The 16,774-nt window shown below is 35.4% G+C and overlaps 4 protein-coding genes across 7 annotated transcripts; 2 read left to right on the top strand and 2 right to left on the bottom strand.

Moving 5' to 3' along the window:
- Nucleotides 1-71: 71 nt before the first annotated feature.
- LOC130968633 (uncharacterized) lies at nucleotides 72-5,144 on the bottom strand. Of its 4 annotated transcripts, none has more exons than XM_057894016.1 (10): nucleotides 4,648-5,144; nucleotides 3,197-3,415; nucleotides 2,766-2,836; nucleotides 2,096-2,151; nucleotides 1,736-1,780; nucleotides 1,553-1,633; nucleotides 1,321-1,388; nucleotides 936-987; nucleotides 675-835; nucleotides 72-466 (listed from the first exon to the last, which is right to left on the bottom strand). In XM_057894016.1, the coding sequence occupies exons 2-10, from the start codon at nucleotides 3,361-3,363 to the stop codon at nucleotides 397-399; spliced, it is 771 nt and encodes a 256-aa protein (XP_057749999.1). In that variant the 5' UTR covers nucleotides 3,364-3,415; nucleotides 4,648-5,144; the 3' UTR covers nucleotides 72-396. The 4 variants fall into 4 exon arrangements, with proteins under 4 accessions (XP_057749999.1, XP_057749997.1, XP_057749996.1 ...); XM_057894014.1 differs by having other exon boundaries at nucleotides 2,096-2,160; nucleotides 3,197-3,405; nucleotides 4,648-5,140; XM_057894013.1 differs by having other exon boundaries at nucleotides 2,096-2,160; nucleotides 4,648-5,139.
- Nucleotides 5,145-5,613: 469 nt separating this feature from the next.
- On the top strand, nucleotides 5,614-8,487 carry LOC130968630 (putative disease resistance protein RGA1). Its single transcript, XM_057894010.1, has 2 exons — nucleotides 5,614-8,191; nucleotides 8,279-8,487. Exons 1-2 carry the CDS (start codon nucleotides 5,636-5,638, stop codon nucleotides 8,291-8,293), a joined length of 2,571 nt encoding a protein of 856 aa, XP_057749993.1. The 5' UTR covers nucleotides 5,614-5,635; the 3' UTR covers nucleotides 8,294-8,487.
- Nucleotides 8,488-9,149: 662 nt separating this feature from the next.
- LOC130968632 (probable protein phosphatase 2C 39) lies at nucleotides 9,150-11,681 on the top strand. Its single transcript, XM_057894012.1, has 7 exons — nucleotides 9,150-9,195; nucleotides 9,815-9,862; nucleotides 9,947-10,108; nucleotides 10,257-10,502; nucleotides 10,588-10,861; nucleotides 10,979-11,133; nucleotides 11,211-11,681. The coding sequence occupies exons 1-7, from the start codon at nucleotides 9,190-9,192 to the stop codon at nucleotides 11,346-11,348; spliced, it is 1,029 nt and encodes a 342-aa protein (XP_057749995.1). The 5' UTR covers nucleotides 9,150-9,189; the 3' UTR covers nucleotides 11,349-11,681.
- On the bottom strand, nucleotides 11,682-15,350 carry LOC130968631 (histidinol dehydrogenase, chloroplastic). The gene is made up of 13 exons (XM_057894011.1): nucleotides 14,937-15,350; nucleotides 14,805-14,857; nucleotides 14,639-14,711; nucleotides 14,413-14,514; nucleotides 13,973-14,074; nucleotides 13,809-13,880; nucleotides 13,668-13,730; nucleotides 13,480-13,521; nucleotides 13,154-13,213; nucleotides 12,947-13,057; nucleotides 12,634-12,804; nucleotides 12,362-12,452; nucleotides 11,682-12,148 (listed from the first exon to the last, which is right to left on the bottom strand). Exons 1-13 carry the CDS (start codon nucleotides 15,027-15,029, stop codon nucleotides 11,868-11,870), a joined length of 1,314 nt encoding a protein of 437 aa, XP_057749994.1. The 5' UTR covers nucleotides 15,030-15,350; the 3' UTR covers nucleotides 11,682-11,867.
- Nucleotides 15,351-16,774: the final 1,424 nt, after the last annotated feature.

Here is a 16,774-nt window from a genome sequence, read left to right as displayed (position 1 = left end):
AATATAACTACAGAACATTTACAGTTATTAAGCTATGGGTGATTCAGGATTGATATATAAAGATTCAAGAATATAAAGGATGATCATAGCCATTTGCTAATTGACAATATATCAGTTGTAAGAAACATTCATTGTGTCACTTCAATACCAATTTCTGTAAACTAAGAAAGCAAAATCTGCGATGTTGAGCACTGTTGACATTTGACAAACTCAAGTAATCATCTAGGATATTCGAAGAAAATTAGCTCTGGTTTTGTTGAAGGACATGAAAGGATGTGAAAAATGCTTAATGTATGACTTGAACCAAGAGAAAAGTGAAAACTTCCATGCACGCTCTTCATGATGGCAAACACGATTGCAGCAATTACAGCTATCAAACTAATCTTCAAAACTCTTTCAATGTTGTATCTTTCTAAGAGTGTTCACATACGTATAACTCGACAAAGTAACAAAAAGCTTGCGGAACCTGCACAAATGGCATTAGAGTTTAGATGGAGAGAAGGATGTATTGTTGGGCAAGGCATATCGAGATTGCTTCAATTGAAATGGCATGCTTTTGCGATTTTGGAGGGAAGGGAAACACTTGGAAGAGTGATAAGTCCATTTTTTTCTTGAAAAAGAAAAAGAAAAGATGAGGCAAAATTTATATTCGAAACAAGGGAAATGAGGTATACCAGACCCACTGGCTTGCGTGCTGGGCCATAGCACGATAGCTCCTACGTGGATGTTCGTTTACCAAGTACTGTATTGTTCCACTTGAGTGAAGCATGGCCCAAATCATGGTCAACCAGATATCAATGGGACCACTATACTTTCGCAATATGTTGGTGCTAACCTAAGAGGAATGAAGATACCGCAGGAAAATATGTCAAAACAATTTTAATATAAAAATAAAATGGCAATTCAGAAAAGAAAACCACGAAGGCAAAACATACAAGCTCCCAGACATCGATATCCTTTTGTAAAGTATCATACAGTAGCTTGCTGCTAACATGGGAAAAACTCTGATGTCAGTCATATAGTACACAAAACTAAATCTAAAAGGGCAAATCATTGATGAAGTCAGGTATCATTTATCTCCCATCATCCCTCACTTTCTTGGATAATGTGCCGGAAATGACACAGATAAGCTAAGGACTACGATAACTATTAAACAATCCACAGTGATAATTATCGAAATTAGCATTACACAACAAACAAAAAAGTGGTGCCAAAGTATAAAAATTAAAAATAAACAATAAGAAGCATGCATATCTACAAAATTTAAAGTAATAGTAGTTCAATATTGATGAATAGCAGTATCATAATATCTCAACTTGCCTTACTCCATAATGCACATCTCGATGATTACAATGACCTGAGACACCATAGTTATCAAAAGTAATAATCTGGAGAGGCACAAAAACCAAAACAGTTAAAACAGGGGGGCTCTGAAAGAGATAACTAGAACAGAAGGTATTAGTCACCCCAAAAGATTGCATATGGTGGCACAAATGAAAGCTTCACTTACATGCCTAAAAATGGCAACAATAATACAGAGGCACAGGCTTACCATATTAATGCAGTGGCTGGTTATTTGTTCTTCTATAATATTTGCCAATAAACTATGGTTCCAAACCTTACCAAAACCATCCTAGATATGACAACACAATAAACAATGGTAATATAAGAAATTAACCATAAAATCAGAAGTAAAACTGAACTCTACAACTCCAGGGACCTATTTGATCAGAACCTGCAGATCTGGATGGTTGACAATCTTCACTTGTTGCATTGGAACCTGTTTACATGATTTCTGATGTCATGGAAAGAATAACCTCATGAAGTTGTAAGACAGTGTTTGTTATCTTTTTTTTTTTTTTTGGTTAATGCAAACACTATTTTCAACTAGATGAAATGTTTCCGGGGCTTACCAAGAAATTTTGTTCTATGATTGGAAAGCTATGAGCCTATGACCACTAAATGATCTACTTGTCCGAGAGAGAATATGTTTAATAATTTCATAACAGGGAAATGCTTAATATTTAATGAGAAGCTGTTGCATGATTTTGGAACCAGTCAAACCACAACCATTTTGAGCAATTTTGTAAATCACCTTGAGGGCTACACAAGCCTGAAACAACTCTTTTTTTCTGATATTTCCTTTACCATCTGCATCACCTACATAAATGACTCAAACTGAGTAAAAAAATAAAAAATAAAAAAATTCCAAGGGAGAAAAACATATACATTAAATTCATAGCATAGTGAGACAGGAACCTTTTCTTTAAAGTGCTTAAGCTTGAAGCTTTCATTTTTTTTTGAGAACTAGAAGAGCATACCAGACATGCTAAGATAACTTTCCAGCTTTTGTATGTGATAATAAATTTCACTTTATGTAAAAGGGCTTTGTATATAATTGTAGATTATAGAAAAAACAAAAAATATTATATCCAAACAGTGGAAACAGATAACTAGAACTAACCCCAGACGTATGTCATTGCATAAAATTGGACATTTTATGTAAATCCATTTGCATCAGATACCAGTGCCACTTGAATCGAAGTTAACTTCTTCAACACAATAACTAAAATTGCTTTACTAATTTAGATGCCACTGTGATGGCGAATTAACTACAAAATGGTGGGGCAAAAGAATACGACTAATTTCCATTTAATAAAACATATGAGCAAAAACTGATATACGTAAAAATAAGCATCTAACCACAGATACAGAGTAAGAAGCATAAAATACAAGACAAAAACTAACAGTCCAAAGTTAATCACCAATAGATAAGCAAAGTACTTGAACATTGTGCCGCCTTGAAGTCAGAAAATTAATAGTTGGAGTAAAGAACCTGCAGAAATGGAACAAGTTTTCAACACAATGTGAAATCCTAACCAAAAGATGCAATTTCCTAGAAGTTACCAAAGTCATGTTGACAACATTCCAAATTCACACAATTTCTATACTGAGCAGTGAAGTAGTGAGTAATCTATCTTTTTTTCAGCCATTTCCTATTAGCTTTAGTTTGTCAGAATAGGGGTAAGAAACCCTAATAAATGCAATTACTAATTCCACGTGTAATAATAGCAAAAATTAGCAGCTCATACTTTAGGATCTTTATAAGGCATTTCCAACTCACACATACATCAAAATGTGAACTGTGAATGCCATTATCGAATAAAGATGACGAAAGTAGAGAAGTTTAACTTACATGGATTCATCATCAGGATGAGCGATCACGAGCAAGACGTTGTTCCTCTTGCGAAGAGGTGCAGCTCTATGATTGGTGAAAGGGAAGAACGAGAGAATGAGGATTGTGAAGAGTGAAACGATCCATGTAACCAGAATCAGAGAAGCGATCATCACAAGCCATGCCATTGTTCCTCCTCAACAACCGATTTTTCATGGATTCATTGTTTCCTGCAAGGTTCTAAAAACCGTAACGGTCATCGAACTGTTCTAGCTACTGGTTCAGTGATTTACTGGTCTAATTGGTTCAACCATAGTTTAACTGGAATAACCGTTTTAATAAAATAATATATAAAATATAAATAAACACACTAAAATATAATTATAGTCTAATATAAACCTTAAAATATCATCAAATTTAAAACACTACGTCAATCAAAGTCTTATATAGTTATCAAAGTACAAATTATACAAGGGAGCCATGAATTGAACAAGGAAAAGAACAATTATAAATTTATAACTAAGCAACCCAACCAGTTAACAAATTAACAAATTATACCAAATTATAAGATAGAAACAATTAAAAAGTTATAGCAAATTATAATAATACAAGAACATGAACATGAACTAAAAATGACAATAACTACAAGAACAATTAAAACGCAGCAACAACACTAATAGGAACAATTAAAACACAGCAACAAAGTGAGAAATATCTAAGAATCACCATTGCTGAAAACAATCACTTGAGACGTGTATGCTCAAAGAATCAAAGAACTCAAGAAGTTGTGGTTTCATTGTTGAACACAAACTAATATATACAAATTGATAAAATCAAAAGCTTAATATAATATATAATCTCAAAACACATCCAGAATAACATCTTAGCAAATAAAATACTATCTAAATACATCCAATACTTGTACAAGCTCATCCAAAAATAAAAATCCCTGCTCTAAACACAACATACATTGCCTGGATACAAGCATTGATCCTGCATTGCAAACTGATAAAATCAAAAGCTGAATAATATATACAACTTCAAAACTTTACAACACATTTAACATAGTATAATAGCATACACATCTAAAATAACAAACAAACATAATACTTTCTAAACACATCTGAAAATGAACATAGTTGAACACCACAAACAGTCAAGAGAAAATCCTCTTCATCTATTGTCAAGACACATCCAAAATTATTTCGAGGTAAAACATAATCACTTTGTCTATTTTCATGACACATCCAAACTATACTGCTCTCTCAAACCCCAAATCAAATAAAGTAATAATAAAAAATAAAAAATAAAAATAAAAACACAAATACATCCAAAACTAAAATATATAACTGAAAAACAAAAGAACTTCTTCTTTGTCTATTCTCATGACACATCCAAAATTAGCCAGAGATTAAACATATCAAATCATTAAAAAAAAAAAAGGAAGGCTGGGATAGGGGCAAGAACTGTACCGATGCTATGCGGGGAGAATCTGGTGGAGGTGGCGCGTTTCGGGACCAGGAGCGGCGCCGACGAGGCTCGATTCCGATGCAGAGGAGGTGGACTGAGAGGCGGCGCGGAGGAGGAGCGACAGGCGGCTTGAAGGAGACGCGGAAGAGATCGTAGGAGACGCGCTGCGAAGGAGTGGCAATGAGACGATTCGACGAGTTGTGATGGCAGAGAAGAGTTGCGACGGCGACTGGAGCAGATTCGACGGCGGCGACACAGCTTGAAGAAGAGCGAAGTCTCGGAAGGAAAGGAACATGTGAGGTGAGAAGGGGCTGGGCAAAAGGCGTCGTTTCAGGCAAACCGGTTGAATCGGTTTTCGAAGGAAATCTTTTATTATAGTGAACCCTCTTATTGACGGTGCACCCTGCTCCATCCTTTCTTGTAGCCGTCGAAGGAAAACGCTGATGCCACGCGACTCATGTCACAAAAGTATTATCAACCTACCAATAATGGTATGTTCCACTCCAGTCTTCCAAATTTCCAAATTTCCAAATTCCAAATTCCAATTTCCAATTTCCAATTGTTTCCTTTCCTTTCTATAATCAACACAAAAACAGTAACGTTAAAAAAACGTTATATATCCCACAAAAATTGTCTGCTAAATTAATTATCTATGTATATGCATTATTTATAGAATTTAATTTTTATGTTGTAAAATAATTTTATAAATATATTTAATTATATAATTAATTTTGGTTGATACAGTAATCAGTTCATTCGTTCATTTAAATAAGTGTTGGAGGTTTAAGACACAAAATAAATAAGTTCTTTATAGATTCCTTCATTATTATTCTTTTTGCCCCACTTGCTTGCCACGTGGTGCTTCAGCATGTGACATTGCCTAGTGGTGTTGTTGAGTTGAGTTTTAAGTTTTTATTCCACTCCTTCAGTTTCCTCCACTGTTTATATGCTGCTGCTTCCCAGCATCATTTTACTGCTTTTCTTGAGAACATGTTTCTCTTAGTTTCTGGTTTGCTGACCAATATCTTGAACAGGGTAGATTCCGCTACCTACAAAGAGATTTCACTGTTATGGGGTCTTAAAGATGAAATTGACACCCTCAAGAACTCTCTCAGAATCATCAATGCTTTCCTTGTGGATGCTGAGAACAAGCAAACACAAAATAACGGCATCATGGAGTGGCTGCAGCAGCTCAGGGATCATTTCTTCGATGCTCGTGACATCTTGGATGAGATTGAGTGTGAAGCACTCAGGAACAAGATTGTCAAGAGCCAAGGAAGCTTCAAAAGAAAGGTAAAGCGCTTCTTCTCACTCTCTAACCCTCTTGCATTTCGTATTCAGATGGCTCATAAGATCAAGGAAATTAAGAAGAGAATAGATGAATTGGCTTCTTTTAGGATGAAACTCGGTCTCTCGGAGATTCATGCAAGTAGTAGTGATGTTCATGTTCCAAAGTTGGCTTGGAGGGAGACTAAATCTTATGTTAGGCCTTCCCATGTGATTGGTAGAGATCAGGAGAAAGAGAAGATCATTGGTTTATTGACGGTTCCATCATCAGATTCTGGTAATGAGATTATTGATGTTATTCCAATTGTTGGAATTGGAGGTTTGGGGAAGACCACAATTGCACAACTAGTGTACAATGATGATAGGGTGATCGAGAAGTTCTTTCCACGAATGTGGGTGTTTGTCTCTGATGATTTTGATGTTAAGAGGTTGGCATTGGAGATTCTTAAGGCTATGCATGGAATAGATATAGATGCCCATCACAATTATAGTTATGATCAGTTACAGAATTTGCTGCATGAGGGACTAGATGGGAAGAAGTTTCTGCTTGTTCTTGACGACGTTTGGAATGAAGATTACAGGGGGTGGGATGAACTGAGAAATCTGTTAGTAGGAATGCACGATGATGACAGAATTGGTAGCAAGATTATCGTGACAACTCGTAGCGAAAAGGTTGCTTCGATCATGGGGAAAGCTTATAAACAGAACCTGCTATATCTTCCTGATGAAGATTGTCTAAAGCTATTTCTCAGGTGTGCATTTCCGGCAGGAGAGGAAAACAAGCACCCGAGGCTTGTGGAAATTGGGAAAGAGATTGTTAGAAAGTGCAAAGGGTTGCCCCTGGCAGTGGTGAGTTTAGGGTGCATGCTTCACTCAGAAAATCGAGAAAGTGTGTGGAAGAAAACTAGAGATAGTGAAATTTGGAAAATGGACCAACAAAATGATGGGATTTTGGCTGCATTGAAACTGAGCTATAACCACTTGCCATCTGAATTGAAAAGGTGTTTCTCCTATTGTTCAGTTTTTCCCAAGGGTTATGAATATAGCAATTTGGAGTTGATATCATTTTGGATGGCACATGGACTGCTACAAACCAACGACGAAGATGAAGAGGCAGAGGATCTTGGAGAGTTCTTTATTCAAGAGCTAGTTTCAAAATCTTTCTTTGAAGGTGTTCCTGAAGATCAAGTAGTTGTTGATGGACTTATTTTTGAAGAACTTAAGCATCTAGGAATATCTTATTTTAAGATGCATGATCTTATTAATGACCTTGCTGTGTCTACTATGCAAAATGAAAGGGCTGCAGTAAAGTTTAATTCAACCAATGTGAGAGAAAATGTGCAGCATTTATCATTTTCTGATAGTAGAGAAGGAGTACCTAATTTTGGTAATAAAAGGTTGAGTAAGGTCCAAACCATTGGATTCTGGCATGCAAGTGAAAGTGCAAGTGCAATCACTGAACCATTTCTTAGATGGGTTTTTAAGGAATTCAGGTACCTCAGGGTGTTGAATTTACAATGTTCAAATTTTCAGTTCTTGCCTGATTGTTTCAACAAGATGAAGCATTTGAGGTATCTTAATCTGAGCTATTGCCAAAGGATGGAAAAACTCCCAGATTCCATTTGCAAGCTGCAGAACTTGGAAGTTCTTAATCTGTGTAGATGTGTAGCACTTAAATACATTCCAAAGAACTTGAGGTATCTTGTGAGCCTCAGGATTTTGTGGATCACCACACAAATGAATGATTTGTCTTGTATAGGTTTTAAGACCTTCAGTTCTTTGCAAATATTGATTTTGTGGAATTGTGAAAACTTAACATTCCTTCCACATGATTTGAGACACTTAACTGCTTTGAAAAGGCTTAGTATTGAGGCTTGCCTTGAGGTGACTCATTTTGGAGATGAAGCTGAACAAGAAATTGATGACGACTATTCCTTGAAACTTGAACAATTCTCAATCAACCAACTACCAGAATTGTTAGCATTACCTAATTGGCTAAGAAGATGTTCTAAGACTCTCAGATATCTGGGCCTTTCACAGTGTCAGAGCTTAACAGCATTTCCAGAATGGTTCCCAATTCTGACATCACTTGAAACCCTTCTAATTGCTGATTGTCCAAAATTAACACTACCACATAATATGGATAATGTTCATAACCTTCAGAACTTGAAGATATTTGGATGCCCTCAGCTAGTTGAGAGATGCAAAAGAGATATAGGACCTGATTGGTGTAAAATATCTCATATCCCAAATATTGAAGTAAGTACATTTTCACCAGTACTATTTTATTATATATATATGCTTGCATTTATTAACTTCTTTGTCCTCTTCTTTTGAACATGCAAGCTTGAAAGCGTTTAAGACCACTATCTGATAACTTGGTGCAAGCACAATCAGAGATTGTTGAGGTGGTAGAGCATTTGAAGTTTGTAATTGCTCACATTTTCCTCCAACTTCAATTACAGATCTATGTTTCCTGTAGGAGTATGATATGCCTACTCAAGTATTTCTTTTAATATTATATTTCAATTTCTTTATCTTTTTTGTATTCACCGAAAGTTTTGTTATGAAAACAATTTGATAAGGCTGGCGCTGGCAATTGATAAAAAAAGACACTGCCACACTGGAAGCCTATCTAAAACTTTGTTATGTTACAATGTTAATTGAACAAAATTTCAATGAATATACAACCACAGGATATACATTATTGTTAATATTTAGATAAGGATTTCTGATACAAAGTGGCTGCAGCAATGTGGGTTGTTAGCAATCCGAGGAAGAAGAACAATTGAATAAAACTTGAGCATAGATAAATATTTGCTTAAAAGTTAAAACAGCAGGGATCCATGTGCTGATATCAATAATTGTATTTCCTAACTTTGAGTTGGATAATATTGTTTTCTCATCAACTTTTATTTTTCATATTAGAAAGATTATTCTTGGAGGTAAAGTAACTTGACTCTTGTCTCGTGAACATGGCCAGTTAAGTGCATGTATCAAAATGGCTACCACTTGTTAAGTTTGCAAAATCTAACACAAGCGGTGAAGGACACTACCTCGTGTATTTGTCAAACACGTGCATTCATGTCCAGACACATTTAAAAGAATATAAAATAATAATAGTTCTTTTTTACTCATCCTGCACTTTACTATGCACATAAATAACGTTATCACCATTATTTCTCAAGTTCAAATCGTGTCATCATTTGATGAACAAGTTCTGAACTCAGCTAAGAGAAAGCCTCCCATCAAAACAAATGCAGGTATGGTGCTTTGACCAAATAAGTGGCTTCAATGTTGCATGAATATAATAGAGAACAATTGGTAGAATATAAAATCTTGATCATTTATTTTAAATGCATATGAGGGTAAATGATCTCTGGTACATGGATGATGAAACAGAAAGAGTACATAGTGGTGATGACCCTGTGAAGGATCTTGGATACTCCAAACATATAATGATGTTTATATTCTCATATTCAGTTTGAGTATTGCTCATTTCAAACGTAAATTTGTTATCAGTCCCAATCTAACTTGCAGAAAAGAAAGTCTACATTGATAACGGAAGGGAATGCTGCTGCTTTCAAGGTATATATAATATAAGCATGCAACTTCTGTGTGCCCTTAGGCATAACAAGTGCACCCATAATTGTGTGTAGCTAGGTATGTGTATCCCCCATGGAAATGGGAGTTCATCTGAGTGAGTTTACTTCAATGCCAAGAGTAGAACTCTTGCATCCAAAATCCAGCTTTTGAGTTCTAATTTTACAGCTGCTGTTTTCTCTTTACACTTCTGATTGTCACACTATTGCTGAATAATTTTCTACTTTTAATCATAAGTGTATATGGATTAACTGTTTAATTTATTCTTCGTTATATCAGAAATCAAGGTTGGCAAGCCATGTTGACTCCGTTGAAAGAGAGAGAAAGGTTCTCTCTCTCTCTTCTCTCTCATTATTGCTATGTGTATATAGTGCACCTTCCTCTCACCAAGCAAATTCTTGCATTTTACAGCAGCAAGATGACTTCATAGAAGAAAAATATGGTGAGGATGAAGATGACGATGATGTTGAAGACAATACTGATGAAATAAAACCAGAGGCAGATGAGGATGCAAATGATGATCATCGAGAAGAAGCAGAGTACTTACTAGGAGATGATGGCGCAACTGCAGAGGTATTCATGTCCTTGAATTCTTCTCCAGGGAAATATTGTCATTGATATGTGCTCTTTTCTTGCTAAGAGATCAAAATTTTGACAAAGTAAACTTCGTGAGACTTGTAGTGTAGTTTCAATGACAATCTTTTGATTCTTGTTATAGCAGGGACTTCATGAAGGTCTTCTCATTAAAGATGGAGATGAAAACAGCAGGCTTTCTGCTCGACATTTCAGCCATGGATATCACTTGACCGAAGGAAAGTTGAACCATGGAATGGAGGACTACATTTTTGCTCAACACAAGAAGCTCAATGGTTATGACTTGGGTTTGTATGCAATATTTGATGGTCATTCAGGTCATGATGTTGCCATATACTTGCAAAGCCATCTATTTGAAAACATACTGAATGAGGTATATCCCTTAATCATGGGTATATTTAATTTTAATCAAAACCATTATCTCCCTAATATTTGATTCGTTGATCATGCATGGATAGCCTAGTTTCTGGAAGAAACCAGTGCATGCAGTTAAGAAAGTGTGCAAGGCTACAAACGATGAGATCTTAGAGAATATAGCTGATTCGCGGGGAGGATCGACAGCGGTTGCAGCAATACTAATTGATGGAGTGAAGCTGCTTGTAGCCAATGTCGGCGATTCTCGAGCGATATCATGCAAAAATGGTATTGCAAAACCAATAACTGTGGATCATGAACCAGAGAAGGAGAAAGATCTTGTTGAAACCAGAGGGGGCTGTGTGTTCACAAGACCAGGTAATGTCTCGATTGCGACATAACATATTTGTTATTAGCATCAAACCTAATTTAACGCAACATTATTTTCCTCTACAAGTTCCACTATTGAATTACTAAAGTATATGATGGAATTAGGATCTATTCCAAGAGTGGACGGCCAATTAGCAATGACAAGAGCATTTGGAGATGGAAAACTGAAGGAGCACATTACTGCTGAGCCAGATGTGATGATTCGGAAGATTGATGATGACACTGACTTCATCATTTTGGCAAGTGATGGTTTGTGGAAGGTATGAGTGAATTCTTATAATTACTGAGATTTATGATGGGGAAGAGAATACATAAAGTATCCTTTCCTCTGATGCAGGTGATGACAAATCAGGATGCTTGTGACTGTATCAAAGATGATGTTGATGATGCTAAGAAAGCAGCTAAGAAGTTGGTTAAAGAAGCCAAGTCTCTAGGAAGCTGTGATGATATTTCATGCATAGTTGTTACGTTCTAGTTGAGATGATGACAGCAGCAGACAAAGTAGAATAGTAGATTCAGATGGGTCCCCATTTTTCCACCAAAATAAGAATCTAAGTTCGACTTTCAGCATTGTTCCTTACATTTTACTTGAACTTCTGGTTTTTGATGAAGTAATATAATAGCTGTTGGTTAATTTTCATGTTTATCTAGACAATAAGAGAGGAAAAAGACCAGCACTTAAGTAGTGAAGTCAACTGTCACAGCTAGCAACAACCAACACCAGTGCTTTAACGTTATGCAGAGTTAATTATATGAAGATCAGACCATGATATTGGACTCTAAAAAATAAAAAAATAAAAAGGAAAAGAAAAAGAAAACAAATGTTCATGAAAAACAATTATATTGTTACATTGGACTTAAACAAGAAAACAAATGTTGATGAAAACAATTCAAATTACTACATCAAAATGGCAACTACTTAGCCATGAGTGATCAAAAAGTTAGGTGTAGACTTACATAACATATATCGTGTGTAACAAATTGAGGTATCACCTCAACTTGAAACTTGAAACCTTGCTTCTATGTCTTCAAGCCTTAGGGTAACTGCTCGCTTGTGAGCATCAAGACCTTCAACTTCAGCCATGGTTGCCACATAAGGCCCAAGTTTTCTCAAGCCTTCCTCTGTTAGAGATTGCACTGTAATGTACTTGAGGAAAGAATCCAATGAAACACCACCGTACATCCTTGCATATCCATAAGTAGGAAGCACATGGTTTGTCCCGCTTGCATAGTCACCAACACTCTCTGGTGACCACGGCCCTAAGAAGACAGAACCTGTAGTGTAGAGACAATCGTTAGAAATGTAAAATTGTCATCATACATCAAAGTTCAAGAAAACGGAAACAATGTATCTGCTTTTGGTTTGTCTGAATTGGGTCTTAGCAAGTTTTATTTTTCTTTTAGAAGTGTTTGCATCCAGTTTCAGTTTAAGTACACACAAGATTTTTATAGGTAAAAAGTGAATATGGCAAGCTACAAAAGTCACACCTGCATTCTCAATAAAACCCTCCCACTTCTCTGCATCCTCCACATTGACAATTAGATGTTCTGGTGCATATAGGTTTGAGAAATTTATTGACTGGAGAGTGGAGATGAAAAAACAACTTTTAGTTTGGAAACCCCAATGTAGACGTTATGAAGATGTTGATGAATTGAGACATGATTAGCTTCAGGAAACTAGGAATTCGGTGGGGAAAAAAAGTAACTTCATGAGAAAAAGAATTAACGGCATTTGGTACAAAGAAAGATATGATCATGACCTCGAGCACATCACGTGCATAAACTATAAAACTGTGGGTGAGGGCTTTAGCAGCAAACTCTCCTCTTGGAAGACTCCGGCACTGCTTGTTGAGTTCTTCCTCTACGCCGTTCACATTCACACCTTCACCAGCAATCACAAGAACTACTTGACTATCAGGGCCATGTTCAGCCTGAAAATTTTAAGTTACAACCAAGAATGAAGTGCCATATTAAGCAAGCACAAAGGAAATAATACTAGTTATTCACTGCTATGAATGTAAACATTTTCTAAATGCAATTATGCAAGTAGAATCATTTTAAAGCTCATCAAACCTGGGAAAGTAGATCAGCAGCAACATGACGAGGAATCGCATGCTTATCCGCAATGACCAAAACTTCTGATGGACCAGCTGGCATGTCAATTGCAACCATGGCTTCACTGTTCTGCAGAAGATTTTATGATTAAATCGTATGTTGCTTGAAATGCAATGCATATACAGATTGAATCGTATGCAATGCATATACAAATTGAATCGTTACTTGAAGTATCATTTTTGCAGCTGTGACGTATTGATTTCCAGGGCCAAAAATTTTCTCAACCTGCAAAAGCGTTGTCACAAATTCATAATAAAATTTGTCATATCTAATAAGTAATAATGAACTTGCACTGATATAGGTTTGTTTATTTGTTTATTTATTTATTTTTGAAAGGCTGATATAGATTACGATAGAGGCAATAGATGAATCAATTGCACATAGGATAACATGAGTAATATTAATTGAAAGAAGCAAAGCTCAGTCCAATAACTACAAACAATAATCTGAATAGAAAATCTAATGAAACAAACAACACTTAGAAATTCCACCTTGGGACAAGTTTCAGTTCCCCAAGCCATGGCAGCTATAGCCTGTAATGAAGACGAATGTCATATTTATGATTGCTTCATTAAAGAAATTATAATATAAACGCATATACAAACAGCTAAATGATTAGACTAGAATCACATAACCAGACAGGCAGACACAAAAGCGGTTATGTTATCATCTTTCAAACCTGAGCTCCTCCAGCTTTGAGGATATGAGTTACCCCAGCTTTCTTGGCGCAATACAGTACCTCCTGCAAAAATTATTTCTAAAATAAATAAATAAATATCTAACCACACAATTATAGTTCTTGTACAATATGGAAAAGTACCTTGCATATAGTGCCATCCTGAGATGGAGGAGTTGCAAGAACAATAGTTTTACATCCAGCAATATGTGCAGGCTGATAGCAAAAACAATTAAACATCAATGATGATGATGCGGTTATACGATAGGACATGATACCAAGAACGAATGAAATAACTATTCACTTACAACAGAAAGCATCAAAGCTGTTGATGGTAATACAGCAGTTCCTCCTGGAACATAAAGACCCACAGAATTAATACTTCTTGCAACTCGCTTGCATTGAACTCCCTGGTATTTTCAGAAGACTCAAAACAAAAATATTGGTGTAACACCCCAAGAATGAACAAACACATAAGCATAATTACAAAATCAAAGGACTTGGCACAAACATAATGGTGAAAATCCACAAATCAGGGGCAGTTATGCACATCTGACTAGAACGAAAATAAATCTTCCACGTATTTTGTATTCTGTATTTAATCTTTCTAGGAATATCTAGCCTTTTCTAAAAAAAGGACACCACTAAACATATCTTTAAATAATTTATTTTCAACTGTTTAAAAAAATTGACTTAATAAAACATGGATGATCCAAAGTAAGAATAAGAATTGGAATGGCATACATACTTTCATGTTCTCAACAATTCTCTCAGGTGTCTTCTGAGCAGCATGGAATGCATATATATTGTTGTAGGCCACATCAAAAGCTTCCTTAACAGCTCCATCAAGCTGTACTCCCATAAAACCACATCAAGTTAAACAACAGAAAAAGCTGACTCTTACTCACTCAAACCAGAAAATTAGTTGCAGAATTTCAATTTCAATTCAAGAGAAATAAACAAACAAAACCTACCACTGGATCAGGCAGCTCCGACACAATTTCAACTACCTTATCCAATTTAGCCTTCTCAAATTTCAAAGTATACCTACCCGGAAAAAACAGAAGGTTCAAGTTTTGATGCATCATGACTAAAATCTTGAGCCATAAAAAAAACAAAAAAAAATAGAGAAGCACAAACTCTTTAACAGCAGCATCGCCTCTTGTGCGAACGTCATCAACAATGGGGTTTACCTGCGAATTTGCAAAGCGCGAGAATGTGAAAATAAGGATGCATTGAAGAACAGGGGAGGATTGAAGAGAGAACACTGACCACAGAGAAAACAGAAGAGAAATCGATACGAGGGCGAGCTTTGAGACCTTGAAGCTCAGAATCACTCAGCTCCGACAACCTATACGACTTCATCTTCACCTAAATACAGTTGCAGCTACTGCGCTGTACTGGTCAACGACGTGGAAATGGAATACGGATACGGATACGGATACGGATACGTGTACTCCTCCGATACTTAAAGAGAAGCGCTTGACTGTTGTTACTTGTTAGTTAATACTTAATAGTATCTTCTAACACGAACGCTGTGAGTGCAATGGAACGAAGAACGCTTAGAGAGAGGGTTTCTTCTTCTACGGTTAGTGTGGTGTTGTTTTGTCACGCGCCGTCGCCGCCGCGTTGGCCCAGATGTGTTGTGGGCTCACCAAAATTGAACGAGAAACTACGTTGGGCCAAAAAATGAAAAAGAAAAAAAAAGAGAGTTACAGCTTAGAAGTACAGAACAGAAGTTTGGTAGGTAAAAGATTTCACTTGGAAATACCAAAAAAAAAAAAAAAAGATTTCACTTGGTGACTTGAATTATTGGGCTAGCCTTAAGCTAAAAGGAAAGTATAGGGAGTCAATGGCTCAAGCGTACAATGAGTACAATAGAAGTTTAGGAAGTATTAGAGATATAATCATTAGTGTTACACTGTCCTATCAGGTTATGCTTTTGGGATGAGTGGTTTCATGATATGATATTAGAGTTCTAAATCTGGAAAGTCAGGAGTTTGATCATTGGTGAACCCCAAAATCAACTTAAGTTTTTGGGATGAGTAATTTTATGACATGAGATGTTTATTTATCCTGGTATCCGGATGGTTATTCTGGATAGTATGGGTGATGTTTATTTTATTTATGGACCAAAGATTTAGTCCATTATACACATTGTACACTTAGGTCATTGGCTCCCTAGCACTACGCTAAGCTAAATACTATGATTGCTCATTTTTGTTCAGAAGAGATCTCACAGCTAGTATCATGTTTAGAATTTACTATTTAGTGAAATATAGTACTCATTTATTTTTCTTCAAATTCATATTTATTCTTTCATTTGAGATTTATTTATTTATACATTTATAAAAAGCATATTTATCATGAAATCGATAAGTTTGTTTTTCGGTCATCTTGAAGGATGGTCTGATGGTGCAAAGACGAGATTCATATATTTACTTGACTATGTATATATCATAATTAGAATTTCATTATGAATTTGAACGGCTTAATATTACAGTAGATATACAGTGTACAACAATACAAACTCTAGTATTTTTATTTGCTTTTATCGCTAAGTAAAAGAAAAATAATCATAGCCCGAGTTATTGTCTAAATCAGATTTAAGCATGAGTAAGAGTCTCTTTGGAAATTGCAGAAGCTTTTTTTTTTAATTATAAAAAGCCATAATACGCGTATTTGGCATCATTTAAAAAAAAGTTTTTAATTTCTCAAAATGTTAATTCACATCTTTTTAAAAAATTAAAAATATATGATTTCTCTTTTTTGATAAATCATTCTATCATTTTCTTAAAAAAATTTGACTTCAAAACAAAAAAATCTGCCTTCATTTTTGATTCTGTAAAAATATTTTTTGTTTCTTCTAAAAATACTAGCCCTCCACCACCATTTAAAATAATATGTCATCTGAATCTGCATATATTCCTTTCAGTTATTTTTTTTTATCATTTTATCATTCTATTTTTATTATTAAATTTGTATTTAACAGTGTGTGGTATGAAATCTCAATTTTAATTTTATTTTTTCACATGTGATTTTATTTTTATATAGTTTACTATTATTTTTATAGTTAATTATAACAAGTTCTTGATCCTAATAAAGGTGGA

Source organism: Arachis stenosperma, chromosome 3 (assembly GCF_014773155.1).
Source record: "Arachis stenosperma cultivar V10309 chromosome 3, arast.V10309.gnm1.PFL2, whole genome shotgun sequence".
NCBI classification, from domain to species: Eukaryota; Viridiplantae; Streptophyta; class Magnoliopsida; order Fabales; family Fabaceae; genus Arachis; species Arachis stenosperma.
This window is presented reverse-complemented; position numbering and strand designations above follow the sequence as displayed.

Coding starts and splice junctions, on each gene's coding strand:
- LOC130968633 (XM_057894014.1), bottom strand. CDS start 3,363: ATGGCATGGCTTGTGATGATCGCTTCTCTGATTCTGGTTACATGGATC. Junction 1,781..2,095: donor AGGCTTGTGTAGCCCTCAAG/GTGATTTACAAA, acceptor TCATGTAAACAG/GTTCCAATGCAACAAGTGAA. Junction 1,634..1,735: donor TCAACCATCCAGATCTGCAG/GTTCTGATCAAA, acceptor TGTCATATCTAG/GATGGTTTTGGTAAGGTTTG.
- LOC130968630 (XM_057894010.1), top strand. CDS start 5,636: ATGTTTCTCTTAGTTTCTGGTTTGCTGACCAATATCTTGAACAGGGTA.
- LOC130968632 (XM_057894012.1), top strand. Junction 10,503..10,587: donor TTGAAAACATACTGAATGAG/GTATATCCCTTA, acceptor ATGCATGGATAG/CCTAGTTTCTGGAAGAAACC. Junction 11,134..11,210: donor CAAGTGATGGTTTGTGGAAG/GTATGAGTGAAT, acceptor CCTCTGATGCAG/GTGATGACAAATCAGGATGC.
- LOC130968631 (XM_057894011.1), bottom strand. CDS start 15,029: ATGAAGTCGTATAGGTTGTCGGAGCTGAGTGATTCTGAGCTTCAAGGT. Junction 14,858..14,936: donor TCTCTTCTGTTTTCTCTGTG/GTCAGTGTTCTC, acceptor GCAAATTCGCAG/GTAAACCCCATTGTTGATGA. Junction 14,712..14,804: donor GGCGATGCTGCTGTTAAAGA/GTTTGTGCTTCT, acceptor TTTTCCGGGTAG/GTATACTTTGAAATTTGAGA.